The sequence below is a fragment of the Puntigrus tetrazona genome, chromosome 24, assembly GCF_018831695.1.
Source record: "Puntigrus tetrazona isolate hp1 chromosome 24, ASM1883169v1, whole genome shotgun sequence".
Taxonomy (NCBI): domain Eukaryota; kingdom Metazoa; phylum Chordata; class Actinopteri; order Cypriniformes; family Cyprinidae; genus Puntigrus; species Puntigrus tetrazona.
In genome coordinates, this window is record NC_056722.1 from 341,677 (window position 1) to 366,297 (window position 24,621).

General features: G+C 40.2%; 2 protein-coding genes across 2 annotated transcripts in view; one reads left to right on the forward strand and one right to left on the reverse strand.

Annotated features, from left to right (window-relative positions):
* LOC122330169 (DNA repair-scaffolding protein-like) overlaps positions 1-22,615 on the forward strand; it is a 53,427-nt gene extending 30,812 nt beyond the window's left edge. The window contains 11 exon segments of the mRNA XM_043227030.1: positions 1,746-1,830; positions 1,832-1,905; positions 8,176-8,261; positions 8,926-8,939; positions 8,971-9,057; positions 14,619-14,820; positions 15,899-16,030; positions 18,031-18,121; positions 19,342-19,455; positions 21,231-21,249; positions 21,368-22,615. Coding sequence (XP_043082965.1) covers positions 1,746-1,830; positions 1,832-1,905; positions 8,176-8,261; positions 8,926-8,939; positions 8,971-9,057; positions 14,619-14,820; positions 15,899-16,030; positions 18,031-18,121; positions 19,342-19,455; positions 21,231-21,249; positions 21,368-21,484 — 1,021 coding nt within the window. The 3' untranslated portion in view covers positions 21,485-22,615.
* On the reverse strand, positions 22,340-23,684 carry LOC122329633 (CCAAT/enhancer-binding protein delta-like). The gene has a single exon (XM_043226008.1). The coding sequence runs from the start codon at positions 23,492-23,494 to the stop codon at positions 22,658-22,660; it is 837 nt and encodes a 278-aa protein (XP_043081943.1). The 5' UTR covers positions 23,495-23,684; the 3' UTR covers positions 22,340-22,657.
* Between the last annotated feature and the right edge of the window lie 937 nt (positions 23,685-24,621).

The window sequence follows — 24,621 nt, forward strand, 5'->3', positions numbered from 1 at the left end:
TATGCAGGTACTGTACTGCAATGACATCGCTTAGATTTCAAATAGCTTTTAGTAGTATAAGAGATTGTCGTGCTTAGTATTTTTATTTAACTTTTTATTTAAAAAAACATTAATCGATTTAGTCTTCTAAAAAAAAAAAATAGTCAATGTCACATTTAAATAAAATTTGAAAGAATAGCATGGAATTTCTGACTAGTATATCCCGTCTTCTATGGATGTATGTCATTTGGAGCGTCAGTGTTATTTTATTATCATTTACATGCTATTATAGGTTTTTATTAACGTTTAGTAAATTAAAATTAAACACTTAGGGCTAGATTAAAGGAGAAATTCATGTTTCCCCTTTCCACAATGCCAGAAAAGCGACAATGGGAGGGGAAGTTGCTGCAGGTGATTTACTGACAATATAATTATGAATATAAAAATATATATAACGGCATTTTAAAGAACCCAGATGCGGCCAGATCGGTTTCATAATGACCAGAGCAATCTACCAAGAGTGGTGCAAATTACTGCCTGCCCTAATGCATGTTTTTTTTAATATATAGATAATAAATAATAGTGCAAATACCAGTAATTTGATTAAATTAATTTGCATTATTCATGATTTAAATGTAATACTGTCCTCCCATTTTTCATCTGAAAGGCAAAGTTCTACAAATGCATGCTCGATAAAGTCAGGCGCAAATATAACTGTATCCACGCCTTTTCAGTTTTTTACTGCGCATCTTTAATAAAACTGAGCCTTAATTAAAAATATGAAATATTATATTTATTTTCCATGACATGTAACCCCTAAACCATAAACGAGTGATTGTTTTCAAGTTATTGAAACATTTACATCCAAAAAGCTCTTCAAGTAAATATTTTCCAGTCAATAAGTTTGATTCTCAATTCTCTCAACAGTGTTTTTAATAGTCTGCACGTCAAGCGGAGTAATTTGCAGAAAATGTGGACAAAGAAAAAGAGTAAATTAGGTTTTTTCAGGAATATCTGCCTTGCAAGCCCTTTTTTGCGACTAAACAACACCTCTTCAAATCAGTGTGAAGAATGTACGAATCAACTGTGTTTATTTTTGTATTCTACTCTAGTTATCTCTACTGTGCAATCAAATCACTGTCTAGCATGTGAAAATATATTTAAATACCAGCCTGTTTGTTTAGTCCTGTGGTTTACTGGCTCCAAAAAAGTTGCCACTTTCTGTGAACTGACTATCTGTAGAGGCTATAAATACCTGCAAAAATATCATTTTGAGTATAGAAACACCGCCGTGTGACCGCTTGCGAGTCAGTCCATAGATCAAGTTATTAGTTAGGCCCTGTCTGGTGCCAAAGTCAACATTTAATCTGTAGACACTATCTGTATCTATGTGAGTGTTTGTTGTTGGGATGAAGCTTCCCTCTTCATCAGAGGCTCATATTTAATTTTGGGCAGTTTATTTATAAATAATAAATTCATATTCCTTTTTCTGCCTGTTTATCCTTGCCATTTTAATTTCAGTTTAGCCTGCTTTTATTATTGTCACAATAAAATCGGACGGGGGGTGGTGTGCCTACATCAAGTGGCATCAGTAACATTTGGGTTGCAAAAGTAATGAGAGATATTATAAAATCAAGCTGAATAACCGTAGTGCAAATGGAGTAGATAAGTAATATTAGATACTGAAGCTAAATCAGCAGCGCAAAGCGACAGGGAGTAATTTACTGAAGATTAATAAATGTGATTGTTTCCCTTCTCTTTCTCAGGTTGTGCGCTCTTGTTCAGGACAGTTACGGGATGTTCGCTGAGGTTCTTCTGCACCGTGTGTCCACAGAATCGGAGATCCAGCAGAACTTCGGAGCAGCTGGAGGGACGTGTGTGTCTCCTCCAGGACCTGAGAGTCGTTCAGCGTCTCACGCGTGACAAGTGAGTTTATTTTATAATCACGTGATGCTCAAAAACTACCTGCTGATCTAAAAGGTATCATTTTAAAGCACCCTTTTATATTTTTTGTATTTATTTATTTTGCTTACTGTATTTTTCATTTTATTTTGTTCTGTTTTATTTTATTTCATTATTATTATTTATATATTTTTTTTATCCAAAGCAATTTGCAAATTAGGACAATAGCAACAGTGTGTAATATAACATAATATAATATAATATAATGTAATATAATACATAGAAATCCAGAAGTGTTTCATTGTTTTATAATATGATATATTATATTATTATATTATATTATAGTTAAGTATAATATATTAAGTATAATATAATAAAATTTAATATATTATATTATAAAACAAGTGAAATGCCTCTGGATTTCTATGTATTATATTATAATATATGTATTTTACTATAAATATTTTTAAATTGTTATTCATTTACTTATATTCACACACCCCCCCACACACATAATATAGGTGAACGATTAAAAAAAAGAAAGATTTAACTAAAAGAAATGTGTAATACTTCTTTAAATAGTTTTTTGCACGATGTGTGAATTATTAGTGAACCTTACTGCACTCCGTTGAACTGAAAGTTAATATGAGCTCATATTTCCACCTGCTCCGGCTCAGATTAGCAGCTCACAGTGTCAGTGTGTCTGCAGCACTCCAGTCTGCTAGATTTACATCTGCGTTGAGTATTATTGGCCTCTCGCCACATGCGTCTGCTCACTCAAGGTTGTCTGCGTGGGCACTTCTTTAACATATGTGTTGTTTAAGTTGAAGATGGCACGCGATGGGGAAATTCTGGTGACACGTTTTCACAGATATGAACAGGAGCCATGTACACGAATACCCAAGATGCCTTTCAGGATGCACTGCTTATTTGGGATCAGTGGGCATCTGCATGGCCACGTTTTTGTCAGACTCTTGTGTACTTCAAAACTTAAAAAGAGATACGGCTCTTTTCTGTAGAATGAAAGTGAATGGGGACTGGGACTGTCAGTCTCTAAAAAGAATTACTAAGAAATATGCTTGTTTGAAGAACAATTTTAATTTTGGAAGATATTTACTGTTATAATATTAGAAAAGGGAAGGATTTTCATTAAATAACATTGAGAATTCTAGTTTTTTCTTCACAGAAAGCCGTTGAATGGTTTCCGATCGCTGGAAATTGGTTGCAGAAGTCATTTAGACTGCTTTCATGGTAATTCTATCACACTTTTTTCTGCTTTCCACTTTCATTGTGTGGAAAAGAGCAGCGTGGATCTTCTATGGATGTGTGTCATTTTATTATCATTTATATGCTATTATAGTTTTTATAAATATTTATTAAATTGGATTTTATATTTATGTTTAATATAATTGTTTTTAATTAACTTTTAATCATTTTATACTTTTTTTCAGATCTGTTTTACTTTTTTAATATTACTATTTAGGTTTTAATTAATTTTTGTTTTAGTTTTAGTTCACGTTTAGTTTTTATTTATTACCAGTTAGTAAATTCATTCCATTCAATCCATTGCTTTCATAAAATATATACATTTTATTTTAGCTTCTTCTTCTTCTTCTTCTTTTTCTTCCGCTTATCCGGGGCCGGGTCGCGGGGCAACAGTCTAAGCAGGGATGCCCAGACTTCCCTCTCCCCAGACACTTCCTCCAGCTCTTCCGGGGACACTGAGGCGCTCCCAGGCCAGCCGAGAGACATAGTCTCTCCAGCGTGTCCTAGGTCTTCCCGGGGCCTCTTCCCGGTGGGACATGCCCGAACACCTCCCTTGGGAGGCGTCCGGGGAGGCATCCGAACAGATGCCCGAGCCACCTCAGCTGGCCTCTCGATGTGGAGGAGCAGCGGGTCTACTCCGAGCTCCTCCCGAGTGACTGAACTCCTCACCCTATCTCTAAGGGAGCGCCCAGCCACCCTACGAAGGAAACTCATTTCGACCGCTTGTATCCGGGATCTCATTCTTTCGGTCATGACCCAAAGCTCATGACCATAGGTGAGAGTAGGAACGAAGATCGACCGTAAATCGAGAGCTTCGCCTTGCGATTTAGCTCTTTCTTTTTCACCATGACAGACCAGTACAGCGACTGCATTACTGCAGAAGCTGCACCGATCCGCCTGTCAATCTCTCGTTCCATCCTTCCCTCACTCGTGAACGAGACCCCAAGATACTTAAACTCCTCCACCTGGGGCAGGAGCTCCCCACCAACCTGAAGGGGCAAGCCACCCTTGTCCGACTGAGGACCAAGGCCTCAGACTTGGAGGTGCTGATTTTCATCCCTGCCGCTTCACACTCAGCTGCAAACCGCCCCAGCACACACTGTAGGTCTTGGCCAGATGCAGCCAACAGAACAACATCATCAGCAAAAAGCAGAGAAGCTATCCTGTGGTCACCAAACCAGACCCCCTCCGGCCCCTGACTGCGCCTAGAAATCCTGTCCATAAAAATAATGAACAGGACCGGTGACAAAGGGCAGCCCTGTCGGAGTCCAACATGCACTGGAAACAAGTCTGACTTAATGCCGGCAATGCGAACCAAGCTCCTGCTCTGATCATACAGGGATCGGACAGCCCTTAGCAAAGGGCCCCTTACCCCATATTCCCAGAGCACCCCCCACAGGACACCACGAGGAACCCGGTCGAATGCCTTCTCCAAATCCACAAAACACATGTAGACTGGTTGGGCAAACTCCCAGGAACCCTCAGCATCCTGGAGAGGGTATAGAGCTGGTCCAGTGTTCCACGTCCCAGGCGAAACCCGCATTGTTCCTCTTGAAGCCGAGGTTCAACTATCGGGCGGATTCTCCTCTCCAGTACCCTGGCATAGACTTTCCCAGGAGGCTGAGAAGTGTGATCCCCTATGGTTGGAGCACACCCTCCGGTCCCCTTCTTGAAAAGAGGAACCACCACCCCGTCTGCCAGTCCAGAGGCACTTTCCCCGCGTCCCACGCGATGCTGCAGAGGCGTGTCAGCCAAGACAGCCCCACAACATCCAGAGACCTGAGGTATTCCGGGCGGATCTCGTCCACCCCTGGTGCCTTGCCACAGAGGAGCTTCTCAACCACCTCAGTGACCTCAGCTAGGGTAATGGTCGAGTCCCCGGGATCCCCGGCCTCTGCTCCCTCAGTGGAAGACGTGTTGACGGGATTGAGGAGGTCCTCAAAGTATTCCTTCCACCGCCCCACAATATCCCCAGTCGAGGTTAGCAGGTTCCCATCAGCACTATATACGGTGTTGGCAGGGCACTGCTTTCCCTTTCTGAGCGTCGGACGGTTTGCCAGAACCTCTTTGAGGCCGCTCGATAGTCATTTTCCATGGCCTCCCGAACTCCTCCCAGACCCGAGTTTTGCCTGCACAACCACCCGGCAGCAGTCCGCTTGGCCCACGGTACCTGTCAGCTGCTTCAGGGGTCCTCGGGCCAACCATGCCCGATAGGACTCCTTCTTCAGCTTGACGGCATCCCTTACTTCCGGTGTCCACCATCGGGTTCGGGGTTACCGCCACGACACGAGACTTTACGGCCACAGCTCCGGACGGCTGCGTCGACCAAAGAGGTAGAGAACATAGTCCATTCGGACTCAATGTCTCCAGCCTCCTCGGGATCCGTCAAAGTTCTGCCGGAGGCGGAGTTGAAGATCTCCCTGACAGGGTCTCTGCCAAACGTTCCCAACAGACCCTCACGGTACGCTTTGGGCCTGCCAAGTCTGTCCGGCCTCCTCCCCGCCAACGGATCCAACTCACCACCAGGTGGTGATCAGTTGACAGCTCCGCCTCTCTCTTCACCCGAGTGTCCAAGACATGCGGCCGGAGATCAGATGATACAACCACAAAGTCGATCATCGACCTCCGCCTCTAGGGTGTCCTGATGCCAGGTGTACTGGTGGACACCCTGTGCTTGAACATGGTGTTCGTTATGGACAGACCGTGCCTAGCACAGAATTCCAACAACAGAACACCACTCAGGTTTAGATCGGGGGGGCCGTTCCTCCCAATCACGCCCCTCCAGGTGTCACTAGCATCACCAACGTGAGCGTTGAAGTCCCCCAGCAGGACGATAGAGTCCCCGGTTGGAGCACTTTCCAGCACCCCTCCCAAGGACTCCAAGAAGGCCGGGTACTCTACACTGCCATTCGGCCCGTGAGGCACAAATGACAGTGAGAGTCCTCCCCCAACCCAAGTCGCAGGGAGGCGACCCTCTTGTCCACCGGGTTAAACTCCAACACATGGCGGCTAAGCTGGGGAGCTATGAGCAAGCCCACACCAGCCTGCCGCCTCTCACTGCGGGCAACACCAGAGTAGTGAAGAGTCCAGCCCCTTTCGAGAAGATGGGTTCCAGAGTCCAAGCAGTGCGTGGAGGTGAGCCCGACTATCTCTAGCCGGTATCTCTCAACCTCACGCAACAACTCAGGCTCCTTCCCCAGAGAGGTGACGTTCCATGTCCCTAAAACTAGATTCTGAGTCCAGGGGTTGGGTTGTCGAGGTCCCCGCCGACTGCTACCCAAACCACAAGGCACCGGCCCCACGGTCCCTCCTGCAGGTGGTGGGCCCACGGGGATGGCCCCACGCCGCTGTTTCGGCTGAGCCCGAATTTTAGCATTATATTTATTTGCAAAAATAAATTATAACAAAATGCAGGGTTTTCTTTGGTGAACTACACCTTAAATAAACGATTTTATGCACGTTATGTACAGGCAAAAGGCTCTGTATCACACATTTTTGCATCGATCTAGCTAATCTTCTCAGTTTCATCTTGTTTTTTGTCATTTTAAATGTTGTTTCAAGAAAAATCTATTTTTATTAGTTGTCTAATAAATTTGGCATTGTAGATTTTTCTAAAATTACAAAAATTTATTTTGTTCCTCTCCTGTACGTTACTGTGGATAAAAGCATTTGTTAAATGCATGTAAAAACAGAATTCTCAAGGGTTTTTTGGAGATAATGCTCAGGAATAAACAACTTTCTCCCAAATGAACAATATGATTGTCTGTACTGCGAGGCATAAGACGCACATGGCTTAATATCAGTCTCATTCTCTCAGTATATTAGAGTGTTTTCGGCGAGGCTCGTCCCGCTGGACTGGATTGGGCGGTTGAGCGGGTCAAGGGAAGAGGTGAGAGGGGGAAAGGAGAGCTAGACTGTGATTAGCTGTGGACTGATCAGATCGTACTGCACTGAGGCGCACACAAGGGTTCAAGAAAGCTTTTAAGCTCCACTAAGAAGAGTGGGAGTGGTTAAGAATTCAGAAACTTTTTTTGTCCTGTAAAAATCAAGTATTTCTGATTATCTCCAAAAACACATGTAGCAACTTGAATACCATTATATTATACAGTTATAGTTTTTTAAATTAGCTTTTGTTTTTATAATGTTTTTTTAATGTGATTTTGTTGCTTTTATTACTTTTAAAGCGTTTCATGTAAATATTTTTTAAATAATATTAATTGGCTTTTTACATTTTAAGAATTCTTTTAAACTGTAGCTTATTTTTACATTTGTTTTTCACCTATTAATTAATATTAAAAATAATTGTTCTTAGTATACTTTCAGCTTTCTTTTAATTTAATTTAACCTTTGGTCATTTTTTTGTTTTAGTTTTTTTACTAGTGTGTTTTTGTTTTTAAATGATTATTACAACTATTTAGTATATATTTATATAGTAGTATAGTATAGTAGTATATATTTAGTAAGTAGTTTTTACATTTCCTTTTTTTTTTTTTTTTTTTTTTCAAACATTTTTAATTCAGCCCCGTTACGTACTTGCCTCAAATCCGTTTATAATTGTCATGTTGCAGGAGTGTTTATCTGTCGATCTATTAAATCAAACCCAGACGGAGATGATCTCTGTCCCTTTGTCTGTATGTCAGTCCGTCTGAGATGTTTTGTTAGCAGCGTGAACTTGAAAATGGAGTGCTAAAATAACATTCGGCACGCCAAATGTTAAATTATACGCATTTTCAATATTTAATTCTTGAACGTTTTAATGACAGATTATTTACCTCTCTCTCCTTCTGTGTGTGTGTGTGTGTGTGTGTGTGAACAAGCCTCTGCCTGCTAGTGAAACCGATCTCGTACTTGTCAGCAGACACTATTGGCTCCAACAGAAGCTCAACTTGGCAGCACGTCAGTCCAACCGAAGCTAATGAGACTGACAGTGTATACGCTCCACCTTCAGCTCCCGCATTTCTAGAAGGACCTCTGAAATTAACCGTTCAGAGTTTGAAACCTTTCTTTTCCTCTCTCTCTTCTTCCCAGATGTTCTCCGCTCTTCAGTATGATTGACAGTTTGTGGCCTCCTCCGGTTGATCCAAAATCTCCCGATGATCTTCTGCAGTCTCGGCGTAGGTCTTCAGATCACGCTGTAAATCGCAGCCGTGTTTACTTCGCATTTATCTCGCATACTTCATATTTATCTCCTGGAAGATTTCTCCTGATAGCGCGGTACAGCGTCAAAACAACCGCCAGCGCTGCATTCTTAACCAAAGCACGTGCAAATAAACCTTCAGAGCTTAAAAATACAAATTTACTCATTAGGGGTTGCGAAGACAAACATTACTGCAATTTCTCGTACTAAGTTTTAAACAGGTCCCTGATGCTTAGTGTTAAACTTTGCAGAGCGACTAAACCCAGGCCTTTTCTGCCTTGGATTAAAAAAGCAGCTTTAAAGAAATCCATATTCATAGCGTTTCTATCCTTTTGTATCTTTAAGGACGCTACTTTTGAACCTTCCCTAAAACTGCCAACCCAAAGCAGTTGTGTTTTTTAATCAGAACAGGCCAATTAATGTAAATGTATGCAGATCTAGGCAGTTCAAGGAAAACTCCACTTATTTTGGAAATAGGCTCGTTTTCCAACTCTTAAGTTAATAAGTTGAGTTTTATCAGCTATTCAGCTTTACTTTGGGTGACAGGTATATGTAGTGTTTGTCTGTTTCCAAATGGACATTCTGTGTTATTTAACAAGCTAATTGATTTTTAAATATTCAGGCCAGGTTTTGCTTTCCAGGATCGAGTCCCACCGCCCTGTTTCTGCTACAGGCTGAGCGTCCAGCGGGGTCACATGGTTCCTCTATCGGGGCGGACTGAATCTCCACTGTATCGAGCGCCTGTACTTCAGACGTTAAGAGAGATCCTTCAGGTGCAGCACACAAAATGATATTCAGAAAGAACACTTTTTTTTACTAGACATGTTTACAACTAAATTACAAAATAAAGACAAACCTGGGAATATCAAGAAATTTGAGAAGAAAGTTGCACACTCACACACACACACACACGTGTAAATATGTTTGTGTGTGTGTGTGTGTGTGTGTGTATATATATATGTTTATATATATTTAATATATCTCTACTTATATTTTAAACAAGGAATTTTGAGATTTTTGTAAAAAAGAAAAAAAGAATGTGCATATATAATTTTTTTAAATATATTTTTAATCAATTTAAAGATCATTATCCAGCAATACTTTTTTTTTGGAAAATGTATTGGTTGAAAGGTGTGTAGCAATGTTATATTGTTTTTTTATTATTTATATACTTTGTATTTTTCATTTTGAATGAGCTTCAGGCTTTATGTTTTTATTGTTTTCATTTTAGTTTAGATTTTTGCCATTTTTTGCTCTTTTTAGATTTTATGCACTTTTATTATATATTCATTATTATTTATTATGTGATATATTTATTATCTTTATATGTATTTATTTATTTATTTCGGTTTAATACTTGACCTTGTTTATTTCAGTTATTTTTCAAGCTAATATTTAAAAATTTTAAGCATTTTACATTTACATTTACATTTAGTCATTTTGCAGACGCTTTTATCCAAAGCGACTTACAATTGAGAGTACAACAGCGATTCATTTTTTTAGAGAGACAAACAGACAGTGTAAGTGCTTATAACACCCAGTCACAGGGAGTGTTCAAATTAGTACATGCCAGAAGGGAAGGAATAAACAAGGGGGATAAGAAGAGAGACAGAGACAGTGAGAGTGAGAGTATTTTTTTTTTTTTTTTATGATGAGGTCAGGTATTGCTGAAAGATGTGAGTTTTCAGCAGTTTCTTAAAGATTGACAGAGATCCAGCATTCCGGATATGTACGGGAAGATCGTTCCACCAGCCAGGAACAGAGAACGAGAAAGTTCTGGAGAGTGATTTCGAGCCTCTTTGAGATGGTACCATGAGGCGTCGCTCGCTAGCAGATCTCAGACTTCTAGAGGGTGTGTAGATTTGTAATAGTGAGTGGAAGTAGACCGGTGCCGAGTCTGTGGTTGTTCTATATGCAAGCATCAGTGCCTTGAACTTGATGCGAGCTGCAATCGGTAGCCAATGTAAGGAGATAAAGAGAGGTGTAACATGGGTTCTCTTGGGCTCATTGAATACCAGCCGTGCCGCTGCATTCTGAATCATTTGTAGAGGTTTTATTGTGTTCGATGGAAGTCCAGCCAGAAGAGCATTGCAGTAGTCCAGTCTAGAAATGACAAGGGCCTGGACAAGTAGCTGTGCAGCTTTCTCTGTTAGAAAGGGCCTGATCTTTCTGATGTTGTGTAGTGCAAACCTGCAGGATCGAGCAGTCTTTGCAATGTGATCTTTGAAGGTAAGTTGGTCATCGAGGATTACACCAAGATTTCTGACTGAGGATGATGGGGTAATTGACGAAGAACCTAGCTGGATGGTGAAGTCATGCTGTGTAGTTGGAGTGGCAGGGAATACAAGCAGCTCAGTCTTTGTCAGGTTGAGCTGTAGATGGTACTCTTGCATCCACGTCGAGATGTCCGCCAGGCAACCCGAGATCCGAGTAGCTACCGTTGGATCGTCTGGATGAAAAGAGAGGTAGAGCTGTGTGTCATCGGCGTAGCAGTGGTAGGAGAAGCCGTGAGCCTGTATGATGGGGCCTAGTGATGTAGTGTAAATGGAGAAGAGGAGGGGACCAGAACCGATCCTGAGGAACCCCAGTGACCAGTTGATGTGCTGTGGATACATCTCTCCCCAGGCCACCCTAAAAACCTACCAGTGAGATAGGATTCGAACCAACGAGTGGGATCCCAGAGATGCCCAGTGATGAGAGGGTAGACAGCAGGATCTGATGATTCACAGTGTCAAAAGCAGCGGATAGATCCAGCAGAATGAGAACTGATGATTTGGATTGAGCTCTTGCAGTCCGCAGGGCTTCCGTGACTGAGAGCAGCGCAGTCTCAGTTGAATGGCAGCACCTGAAACCTGATTGGTTATGGTCCAGTTTGTTGTTTTTCGAAAGAAACAGTGATACCTGGTTGAAAACCACTCTTTCAAGTGTTTTTCGCTATGAATGGAAGAAGAGAGACTGGCCTGTAGTTATCAATAAGAGAAGTGTTTAAAGTGGGCTTTTTGAGCAGTGGGGTTACCCGAGCCTGCTTAAATGCTGTGGGGAAGGTACCTGTGAGGAGAGATGTGTTGATGATGTGCGTGAGTGCCGGCAAGACAGTGGGGGAGATTGCTTGCAGGAGATGAGAGGGTATGGGGTCTAGCGGACATGTTGTTGGATGGCTGGAGAGGAGAAGTTTGGATACTTCTGTCTCAGTGAGGAGCAGAAGGAGAAAGTGGAGGAATCGGTGAGTCGATCACGGTTGGTTGAGGGTTGTGCGTTGGGGGGGCTGAGAACTGGCTGCTGATCGCTTTTGTTTTGTTTGTAAAAAATGTGGCAAAATCGTCAGGTGATATTGAGGTGGTGGGAGGTGGTGGAGGGGATAGAGCAGGGAGTTAAATGATCTGAAGAGCTTACGTGTGTCTGAAGTGTTGTTGATCTTGTTTTGGAAATATGATGATTTGGCAGTGCGGATTTCGGCAGAGAAGGAAGAAAGCAAAGTCTGATACCTGCTCAGGTCTGTCAGATCTTTAGATTTGCGCCACTTTCTCTCCGCTGCCCTGAGTTTGACCCGATGCTCACGGAGAACATCAGACAACCAGGGGCTAGAGGTGGCAGTCCGTGCTGGCCTGGAGGAGAGAGGGCAGATGTCGTCTAGACAGGAGGTTAGAGCACTGAACAAGGTATCTGTAGCTGTATTCACATCCAAAGAAGAGAAATGGGTAGGTGAGGGAAGGGAGGAGGACACAGCAGAGGAGAGATGGGAGGGAGAAAGGGAGCAGAAGGTTACGTCGGAAAGTAACCGGTATAGGGGTTGGTTGCACAGAGATAGGAAAATGCAGTTGAAATGTAAGAAGGAAATGGTCAGAGACGTGGGCGGTTGTACTGAAATGGTGTCTGCAGTACAACTGCGTGTAAAAATTAAATCAAGCTGGTTGCCTGATTTGTGGGTGCTTGTCGTGATGAGGCGTTTGAGGTCAAATGAAGCTAGAAGGGAATGGAAGTGCGTAGCGTAAGGTTTGTCAAGATGAATGTTGAAGTCCCGAAGAGTAGGAGTGGAGTGCCTTCGTCTGTAAAAGATGACAATAATCCATCCAGCTCCTCTAGGAAGGTGTCTAGAATATGTCCAGGGGGGCGGTAGATTACCACTATGTGGAATTTTGTCGGAGTAGTAACTGTGATAGCATGAAATTCAAAAGAGATGTAATGACATACAAGTGAGTTGGTTGAATATTTCCAATTGTTTGGGATGAGCAGACCAGTGCCACCACCACCCAGCCAACCTGACGAGGTGTGTGTGAGAAAGAGTGATTGTTGGCTAGAGCTGCTGGGGTTGCTGAGTCTTCTGGGCGAATCCAGGTCTCCGTCAATCCCAGAATGTGGAGTGAAGAATGTAAAGAAAAAGCAGAAATGAAGTCAGCTTTGTTGACCGCTGACTGGCAATTCCACAGACCAACAGAGAAAGATAGGGGTGTAGTAGAGGATGTAGGGACAGAGCGTAGGTTAGTAGGAGTGCATTGTCGTCTCGTGCAGTGTTGTTAGAGGCGAGGACGAGAGACAACCGGAATGAGTTGGAGACACATGATAGAGGTAGAAAGAGGAAGTGAAGATGTGTAAGAGAATGAAGGAAAATGTACTTAAGTGCGTTGCTCAGTTAAAGTCGCGCAGTAAAAGTCGTATGTCTTTACTCTCGTAGTCTTCACACGAGGAGTCTGAACGCGAGCACTGGGCGCTTCCGCTGGCGCTTTGCGCCAGCGCACACTCAACAAATAAATACAAAGTGTATGCAGTGGAAACAGCGAAAAGCTAGTTCTAATTTGCCCAGGCAGTAGCCAATCAGGAGGTCGCTCAGGAAAACGAAACTAACGCCTTCACACTTAAGTGCTCTTAATAGCCGGAGGCAAACAATTTACAACCACTTAAAGTACAGCACAACTAAACTACACACTACAAATAAGTAGGGAAACGCAAATATTCTCTCCAAACAGCAAGAAATAATTTGAACAACACACAGCAATAGGTATAATAGACTTACGCGCTGGTGTCCGTCTCTTCTAGCCTGAAATCGCTTTTATGTTTTTCATCTGATATTTACATTTTGTTTGATTTCACCTTTTTTTTGTGAATGAAAATGTTTATTTAATTGTCTTAATAATTCCAACAGTGGTCTGCAAACCATGAAATAATTTTCTTTTAATGTACAAATGGTTTACCAATCGTGCTTTCCTTGTTTTTAGGATGAATCCGTGTGTCGTTGCAGCTTCCGGGCTGCCGTGCTTCATAAACAATTACTGGTAATGTTTTGTTGACCTACTTTTACCAACAAATGCATAAATCAGATCATTTTTCATCATAGCTGTCTTTTTCTTTGCGGGATACCTTGGCACACCTGGTTTAAGGAGTGCAGGATAGACCCTAGCTTTGCCTGTAGATTGTCTTCTTGAGAACCCATCGTAGCTGTTTTCCCAGCACATTTGCCAAATCTTCATCCCTCAGGGTTGCTTTCAAACTGTACACGTTTGAAAAAGCTTTCGGAAAGCTTTGACGCAAGCTTACCATAAGTGACATCATCTATTGACGATCTGCGTGACTGATCTAGCGAACCCCTCAGACTTTGGACTTTGATAACCTGGGATTTATTTGTAAGAGGTTAAGGGTCACGCATACACGCTCGTGTGCATAGTAGATTAACCTTTTTTGTTTTGTTTTGATTCTCTCTATTTGGTTTGCTATTGACATTGCACATCTGCGTAGGTGTATGAAGGAACAGGCTGTCTGGGAAACTGCCCCTAAAGCATTTTTCCTCTGATGATGACAGATTCATGTCTTTGTAAATGAGGCAAAACTATTAGTTTTATTTAGCCTTGTGTATTCAGACCTAGGTTTGATAAACACCAATGGTTTCCCCCAAATTTGCTTATACATTAATTATAAAACAATCTAGGAAAGGCCAGTGTCCTCTCATTTAAATATGATATGATATGATATGATAATGTACAGGTGATATAATATATATTAAAACTATTTAAAAGAAAATACAAAAATAAATTTTTATATTTTTCTGCAGAAATTTGAGGAGCTTTTTATGTATTATGTCCCAAAATTGAGAAGTGTAACATAGTATTACCTAATATATATATATATATATATATATATATATATTTTTTTTTTTTTTTTTTTTTTTTATTGAAATATTATAATAATTTAATTTAATAACTTCTACATAATATTTTTGTCTCCATATCTAAAAGAGAATACTTTATTATAAATTAAAAGGCATGTTTCAATGCTAAGTCATTACGTGATCATTTATTTAATAAGTTTGACTAATTTCCACGTGCATCTTGGTCTTGCAGAGCTCAAATGCAGGGGAGAGAGAGAGATGCTGCTGTTTGTGACAGATCCCAGTCTCCAAAGGGAGCCAGACACAGACGGGAACAGAAGAACCGTAGCCATGTGTCTGAGGCCGTCCTGCCTGATCCAGAGCTCAGTCACACAGGTCCTGGACGCCCTGCACACACAACCTGTGCTGATGTTCAGAGACGCCGTGAAGGAGAATGGTATTTCAGCTGTCTGATGTATTGTCTCATACGCAGCTTTTTATACTGACACTGTGCATTTCGTAGGACTTGCTAATTACTAGTTCTGCCTATCATAATGGTAGCAATTCTGAAGTATTATAATTAACAGAGCCTCTGGTAACTGGTGCCTCTTTGCAAATCGTAATTGTAAAGCCAGTTTTTATATATTTCATATACAATGGGTATAAGGGACAATGCATGGCATGGCGTGGAGGCCAAGAACTACCTGGTACTAAGTGTCTTGGAGATGTTGCAACAGTTCTTCTGGATTTAGTCCTTCTCAGTTTCTTCATGTGAAAGCAAAAGTATCAAGGTATTATTACAATTAATGGCAAAATGAATGCTTGGAAACTGATATTTGATAATCACACAAAGATTATGAAATAAAAGCAAAAGATAGAAACTATATATATATATATATATATATATATATATATATATATATATATATATATATATATATATATTCACACACACACACACACACACACATAACCTTATATTTTCAGTTAAACAAATTAAAAATTAAAACCATGAAACAAATTTTACTTCAAATTAAAAATCTAAATTCTTTTTAAAATTTCTCATTTTAATTCGGTATAATGAGATCTACAAAAACAGTAATACAAAATACAATCTATACAACAAAAATTAATTTAAAAACATACTAGTTTTAGTTCAAACATTAAGTAAAATAAATAAAAAAATAAATAAAATAAAAAAACAGATTCAAACTATCATAGTATGCCAATAATACTAAATACACTGATTATACGGTATTATAGTGCATTTTATGTGAAAATAATTATATTATTAACCCTAAGTTAGAACATATAATTTTATATTTTAAAATGCATTAAAAATTCTGTTTTTAAGGAAAAGTTCAACAGTACTGAATAGAAGCCATTCAAGCTGAAAGTCTCTGTGGTTGCTTCTTCATCCCTGAACTATTTTGAGATTTAGAGGTTTCCAACATTAATCTTAGTGTTGTAATTTCTCAGAGCCATGACAGAAGAACATTCCGTGACATTAAGCTACTGCTCTTTTCATAAACCAGCTCAGATATTCTGCTGGGAACAGACGGTGATCCAACTGGAACCAAAGGTCCCGTCCTTCTCCTTACCACGGCCCATCATACTGGACCACCTGGGTCCAGAAACCCTCCCATACTCTCTCTGCACTGTCACAGGTTGGTATATTCCCACACAGCCGCCCTTGTTTTCGAAGTTAGTACGAACCAGATCTCAGGGGGGTACAGCATGTTTGGCCATTTAAACGAAACCAGTTGCTTGTTGGCTCAGGCTTTGTTCTTGATGCTTTGTTAGGGACCTTCTTGTGGTTTGTTATTTGCTTTTCCTCCTTAAAGATCTTTCTCCCACATGTTGAAGTCGTCTACTTGCCTGCTTTTGAGATTTAAAAGTCACATTTTGTTACAAAGTGTTCTGTTCGTTATCTTGTTATATTATTTTAGCTCATGCAAAGTGATGCCATCTCTCTGTGTTGTTTCCCGATTCACGGATATTAACCAGTTTCTTAGGATAAATTGTTTTAAATAGAGTTATTTCATTGCTTTTTAAATGTCATCAGTAATACCACAATTCTTAAAATTGTATCATTCAGAAAATAGAAAACAGTCTTATATTTCCCATTTGTTTTTGACAGAGCGCTGTCCAGTTAGACAGGAAGAGACCATCAGACATATTAATTGATTAAACACATAGGCCTATGTCACATACGAGCAGTTCGTAGCTGTTAAAATTTCTGTCATGTATAATCTTTTTTTAAATTAACAAATTAATAAACATTTAATTTTAATACATTGATTTAGCAAAAATGATGTTGTAGTACAGAAATTGAATACTTTAGCTTTACCAGAAAATCTACCATTGGATTTCTCATTGAATAATGAACATCTTTAATATTTTTAGAGAATTTTTATTTAATATTCTGGAAAATGCTTATTTTGAACTTTTTTTAAATAGCTTTTTTTTTTTTTGTAATTGATTTAATTGATATATATATATATATATATATATATATATATATATATATATATATATATATATATATATATATATATATATATATATATATATACTTTTTTTATTATTATAATGTTAGGTGTTTATGTATATCCGGGTAGTATTTATTAAAATAATAATACATTATTAATTAATTCCAAAAAGAGCAAAATATTGATATATGCTTGAAAATGCATTATTTTCTTTCAGAAATTTTTTTTTTTTCTTCACTTTTTCTCTACTAATTTTGGGGGTGAGATATGCCCTGCACATGTTTTCATAATGCATTGCAGATTTAGATAAATCTGTTTGATGGAAATGTTCAAAACTACTGAATGGAAGTTATTGGAGCTGAAATCCCTCTGGATGTCCCAGGACATCAAGCGATAAATACAGATTCTATTATGTCATGTTATTCTTTGATTTTCATCGCGCACGCTCAGGTTTCGTGCAGACATTATGTTTAGTTCGTTCCGTGTTCAATTAGGGCACAGAAACGCGATATTTGACACTGCATGTTAGACTTTGAAACTCCATGGCCGTTTCACCCTGAAGATAAGACAAATCATCTGACTCGAAAGTGTAACAAGCACAAATTATCTTCTGCAGTGGTCAGCAACTTCAGCTTCTGGCTGCGTGCCGGAGGATCCTCCAGAGAGCAGAGGTTCACGCAGGGGTCTTATCACTCTGCCTGCTGTCTATTATGTAACACAGATGTGTGTTTGTTCGCTGCGTTTTGCTGCTTTTACGCTGTTACTAAATGTCCGTGCAGAGCCTAAATTTAAAGCTCTCGGCAGATGTCTGAGCAAACAAAGTCATAGATTATGTGTCGATAATTTATTTGTATAATATTTCATAATTCGTTTCTCAGTAGTAGGTCAGTTCAGAAGGGTATAAATAGCAGCGATGAGCTCACCTACACAAATAACAGTCATGAAACTAATCACCAAACACTACATTCTGAAAAATAAATCTGTGGTTCCATAAAGAACCTTCAATAGTTTTTTTATTTACTGAGAAAGTGAACTGAAATGGATTCTTCTGCGACGTCACTGCAACAAACCCGTTTTTGAATCTTTTAAGAGTGTGCGTGGGATGGTTACTAGGTTTAAGGGATTGGAGTAAAGCGTGTGAATGAAATGATTTTGATTCTTATGTTCATGTGCAGGGGTGGTTGTAGCAGTGGATGAAAGCACAGCCTTCTCCTGGCCCACCTGTAGCCGGTGTGAGAGCTGCCGCTTAGAGACTCGAGAACAACAGTAAGTCCAGAGTTCACCCGGACCGGTTCTAAGTCCCAACCAGACCAGAAACCCTACAGCATCTGTGTTAAGGAAGGTCTGACAGATTAACGTCGGTTCTAGAGAACTAATGCCTACAGACCTTATTAAAGAAGCATCACAGCTGCGCATTCATCTTGTAAAATGAAGTGTTTATTGAGCCCCGAATGCTTTCTTTATTAAGAGGCAAGTCGGAAAATTGAGTGCTTTATAGGGGACGTGTTTGTGGCATTTTATTTTCTTCTCGAGGCCACAAAAACAGACTCGGAGGAAGTGTTCACACACTGAAGATTTCCTCGCCCTTGGGCCGTCTAGAAGGGTTTTTCATTAAGGGAACAGATTTGGAGAAATTCAGCGTTACGTCACTCACCGATGGATGCTCTGCAGTGAACGGGTGCCGCAAACAGCCGATAAAAACATCACAGTAATCCATACCGCTCCGGTACATCAGCTAACATTTTATGAGGTGAAAAGCTGCATGTTTAAAACAAACAAATCAATCAATCTGACGTTTTAACTTCAAACCCTTGCTTCCAGCTTAAATGAGCCATCTGTCTGTAATATAGCTGCTTTTGTTGGAAAAAGTCGAGTCGGGATAGAAACAGGCAGAGACCAAGCACCGCATGCAAGCAGAAACCGTCCAAAACAGTTCTGAACAAATATGTTATGTTTTAACGTGCGAGGACAACACTGGGGAAAGCGCTTTTATGAATTATGGCCGCTTAAGCTGAAGACGACTGTTTAAGTGATGCATTTTTGCAGCTTTTCGCTTCACAAGATGCTAATTGATGTCTCGGGAGTGGTGTGGATTACTTTTATGCTTTTATCAGCCGCATGGGCTCTCGTTCTGACGGCACCCATTCACCGCAGAGGATCTAGAAATGTGTCCGATTGTTGAAGTGAAGCGCTGTTGCCCGTCACCTTCAAAACAGACGTTCCTATAATTAAAGCGGTAGAATATGATGCTGGCCACAAGAACGCATGAAACAAAATGTCAACAAAATTGTTGACCATTATGTATTCCATTTCGTTGTGTTTAATCACAACCCACCACATGGCTAAACTGTTTTCACGTTCTTGTGTAAGAATAAAGCTGAAGTGATGAATCACGGTGCCTTTGAGCCCTCAAACCGAAAAAGACACAACAAACACTTGACAAACAGCTAGAAAAGTCGCGTGTGTGTCTGTGTGCTGGTTTCTAGGAGAGGATTCGTCTGCTTAGCGTGTGGAGCGGTGATGGATGAACCCACCACGAAGATGCAGCTGGAGGTGTTTCTGAGCTGCTCTTCACTGAGCCGCTGCACGTCAAAATCAAGGTGAGGCGCTTTTAGCTGCTGTTCGATATTCCACTGTCAGCAAAAACACGTTGCAGTCATATATATGTAAAAATAATTGCCTGCTGTTCGATATTTGACTATTCTTATTATAAAGCAGATCAAAAAATATACATCTTTTTTTTTTTATAAAATGATTTAAATGTGGCACAGCTTATATAACCTCCAACCTGCTTTGATTTTTTTATTTTTTTTAATTAAGCTGTTATAGACCAATCGGTTGATTTTTAATAAAATAAATGCGGCACAGCAGGCTTTTTTTGAATGGCATTATTAGGCCATTTTTGTCATCAGATCCTGATTTTAAGTTAAACTCAGTACAGCAGGCGTTTTTGTGCTATGTGAATACTTTACGGTTTAAATAATTAACATTTGATTTGAATCATATCAGGTTTTCATTACCGTTACAGAAAAATCAGGTCCAGGTTTACAGAAAAAGCATAAAGCAAATAGTATAATATATACATAATTTATACAGTAATTAGCCTTAATTTATGACATTAGCTTTTGACTGCTGTTAAAATAGTCTATTTTGTAAAAAAATAACAAATTACAGCACACCTACTATAAGAAATAAGGCAAAGTACAGCGTTTTTATGATATAAAAAACATTTACAGTTTACGTAATTTGCATTCATTTAAATGTTATTTTAAAATCCAGACTATTAACTACGACTATTACTCAATTTGCTACTTATTAATAATCAGTAATGTAGTTGTTAAGTTTAGGTATCAGATAGGATTACTTATGTAGGATATGGTCATGCAGATATGTGCTTTTTAAGTACTAATAAGCAACTAGTTAGTAATGAGAATTAGTCTAGTTTGGCACCACTACACATTTTTAGTACTTATTTTGCACATGATGATATTATGATTTTTTGTTTTTCACATTATCATGTCATATTTATCATCATAAAATCCTATTAAAAGAAAATATATATTTCGGGCTGATATATAGGACCTAGAGCACGACATAGACCTTCAGGTTTTGTGTTTCTTTTCTTTTAATTTTTCTTTCTTGAAAACAAACCCCAAGACATCGGTATCTGCATCTCACATGACATTAAAATGACGATCATAAACACTCAAGAAAGTGAAGCTATAGCATGATTTTATCACTCGTGCAGAAAGGCATGTTTTTCATCTAGCGTTTATCTTCTTTTTCTGTTCGATTTCCTGGAAATGTCAGCGAAAGTGGAGGGTCACATATTATGGAACAGATTTAACAAGATATCTCCGATACGTTATCAGAAAAGAGCTTCACCAAGAGAACCAGAAAAAAAGTTTGTGACCACTGAGTAAAACGATGAGGCATGAAATGGAAAGTTTATATGTTCTGATCTTAAATAAACTCAATGTAATGTTTATCAAAAAAAATAATCAACGCTAGTCTTAGTCTTAGTTTTTGTGCTATTTTGGTCTTTTATTGTTATTTTGACTTGTTTCTTAAGCGCAAAATCTCTCGGTATTAAGTGTACATTAATAAAATACTTAATACTAAGCCATTTTCATAACGCTTTAAGTTTTAACTGCAAAAGAAGCCTGTAACATTATTTTGCCTAATGCTGTCAAGCGAAAATGTCTCAAGATGCTTGATTAGACGAGGTCAGACAGGGTTGATTTCCTAAGGCCTTCAGAGTCTAAAATGATTTCCAGGGTTGTCTGTGAGTTATGTTAATGTTTCATACAGTTTTTTCATAACCCGCCACATCGTATGAATCGGACGACGGTACTGATGCGTTCATGTGTTCCAGTTGCAGCAAAAGACCATTCGATCTCTTTTAAACTCATCAAGCTGCGCTGAGGTAAGTTTTTCTCCTATCCGTGTGAAAGCGTCGGCCATTTCTGTTTTTAACGCACAGCTAAGTGTCTGCTTGTTGTTTTCTGACAGGGTTACGGTGTGGAAAATGTGCTTGGGTCGGAGATCGGTCCTCTCTGCGTCTTGGTCCACGTGGTCGACGGAGGTCCCAGCGCCTGGATGGGTTTGGAGGAGTGTGACCTGCGCTGACTAGCGCGCTTATCTGTTCGTGTCGTGGTTTAATAACAACAATTAGTCAACGCTAGTCTTGCCTTGGTTGCAGACGTATGTGAATTGAACCAAAAAAGTGTATAGTTCTGGAATAACTGGAGTGCGACTGTTAAGAAAACCAGAACTAATGATATTAGCATGAAAGATGCTCATGGGATGCCCAGCATCAGCTGATCTTTGTGATGTCAATCAAATGATAGCGTCTGCATTACGGTGCTGTTTAAGTTCAATTATTTGTACGTTGTTGCTCTCTATGACCGCTGAGCGCATGCGTTCGCTATAAATAAAAGATTTATGCCACCAAATAACTGATCAAGTTGTTTTCATGATGAATCAGTATTAGTCTCTAATAGCTAGTGTTCAAACTATTGACTTTATTCATAATTTTCAATGCGTAAACAACAGCAATAAAAACTAATATGTCCTATGAATATTATGTTTCATTATTATTATTCATTTAAGCCACTGAAATGAATCTGCAACGCCTGTAAACTAGGATCAAGTGCTTCTCCTTTTGTAGTCGCATGCGGAGACCATTGTTTTTCTTTCTTAAAAGCTGCACGAATTTGTCTTAAACTTTTAAGCTTTGTTTTGAAATACACGTAGCCCTTATTTAAAAGCGAAACCAGCATCTTCTGAATTTACCTAAAACTCGCTCTGGTTAACTTTTAAAACTGAAACTGCTGTTTCTTGCAACCCGCCTGACTTTTAAGTAAAAAAAAAATCTCCGTAGTCGCGATCCAGTCGAGCTGATTGACAGCTACACCTTTCTGCAGACCACGCCCCCTCGGACCACGCCCCCTTCCCCTGCACACATGCGAGTTCACATGGATCTTTTTTGAAAATATCACGTCGTTTTATTATACATTTGTACACACTGTACAATTTGAAACATGCTCTGGCATTAATACGAAGTTTTTGGGAATTATAAAACAGGTACCATAAAAACATATATGAAGTTTTTCTGTAATAATTTAGAATACAAAAACATTCACAAAAATAATCACGACGACACCCGCGCGGTGCCAAAGTCCATCATCCGATGTGTAACTTAACGCACGTCTGCTACAGAAGAACACAGTCATTCAAGTTCACTGAGGTATGTTTTTGGCAAGGTTTTTGGGGAGCGCTCGCTCTTTCCCCCGACGTGCGTCACCGGCTGTCAACAGCCGCGCGCGCGCCGATCCCAAACGAAGCGTCCGGCATGTGTTTGAAGAAGTTTCTGAGGCTGCTGAGTTCTCTAGTCAGCTGATCGATGGTTTTGTGCAGGCGCTCGTTCTCGGCGCTCAGCTCGATCATCTTCTGCTGCATCTCCAAGTTGCGCTGCTTCGCCTTGTCCCTGCTTTTACGCACGGCGATGTTGTTCCTCTCGCGCCGCTGCCGATACTCCGGACTGTGCCTGTCGACCGACTTCTTGCCCTTCTCCTTTCCCATCCTCCTGTGGGTGACGGGCTCCGGCTCGGGTGTGGTGGGGGGTGTCGGCTGGCCCGTGTGCATGAGGCTCACCGCCGTCTGCGCGCACTCGATCTGAGATGGCAAGGAAGAGGACATCTCGCTGTCGCTCCAGTCCGCCTCCTTCTTGATCGGTGCGCAAAACGCGCCCTTGTGGTGCTGCAGCCTCTCCGCGCTCTTCTGCGCAAAAGCGCTCGGCAGGTAAAGGTCTGGCTTTTCTTGCTTCACGGTGTTGTTGAACAAGTCTGCAAAGAGCTCGTCGTTGCAGATCTCCAGAGGGACCGTGGACATGGACTCGATGTAGGCGCTGAAGTCGATGGCGCTCTCATCGTCGTAGATGGCAGGCGCGTTGCTGAGCTCCATCATGCTGCTGCTGCTGTTATTGTTGTTGTTGTCCTCGGACATGCCATGCTCTCCCCCGGATTTGACATCCCCCGGCATGACCTTATTGTCATAGAAGTTGGCGGGCTCCATGGCCCAGCTCATGTTGCATGGTGGCGTTACGCACTGCGAGTCCAGGTTGTATATGTCAGACATGGACGCAGCGAAACTCAAACTCAATCTCAATTAGCGGATCCCTTCGGCGGTCCTCAAAAAGCGCAACTTTTCACGCGCAACCGCAAGACTGTCTCGCGCAACCGAGCGCGTATCTCCAAAAGCCTGGCTGTCTCTCGGGCAGGTGTTAAAGTCCTCGTAGCTTGTCTATCGAGGCTGTGCCGTCCTCGTGCATTAAGTACGAGCTCTCGGCTTGCGTCACGGCTTCGCCGCCCCCTTCCAGAAGCCAGTGAATGTCCAGAGTCGGTCACATGTTCCGCCTGTGCTCCTATTTGAGGAGACTCGGGTGTGCATGAACGCCTACCAGCAACTTTTAAGAACAGCCTGTCAGAACTTCACGCTGTAGGACGCGAGGACGCGTTTGAATGCGTGTGCATGCGTGAAACAACCCAGCAGCGAGAGAAAGTTCATTTAATGCGCCATTTATACACGCATTAATAATCATAAAAAATAGGGTTGATTTAAATGGGAAAGAAAGGCTGGTTCGTTCGCGTTTATTGTTATATATTATATAATCATTATGGACTTTCTCTTGCATTAATAATAATAATAATAACTACAACAACAATCAAGTTTTGGTTATTTATTTAGTGTTATTATTACCTCAAGTTGAATGCTTGGTGTGCGGAAAGAAGGATGAGTGAGTGAAAATTAACAAATAAATTTGAATAAATAAATTTGAATAAACACATTAGACGTAAGTTTATTTCGTTCGTATTTAACGTTGTTGAAGTTTTTTATTATTATTATTTTGTCGGATTTTAAGGCATATTTAGATGCATAGGCTATATATGAGTAGAAAAAGAGCTAATTAATATACTAAAACAAATATATTGATTCATTATTATTATTATTATTACTATAATTATTTTCATTACCGTTATTATTTTGTATTATTAGTAGTAACTGACTGTTTATTGTGCAGTCGGATATATAGCCTACATTACTATATTTATTATCCACTATCTATTTACATCCGTGTGTTTGAGAAGCACACTAAACGTACAAATTCAATACAGGGTATAAACGAGAGTCAAATTAAAGCAAGGATGCTATTTGTTGTTAGTGTTACATATAAGCAATGCAAACTAAAATGTGTTTTATTTCCC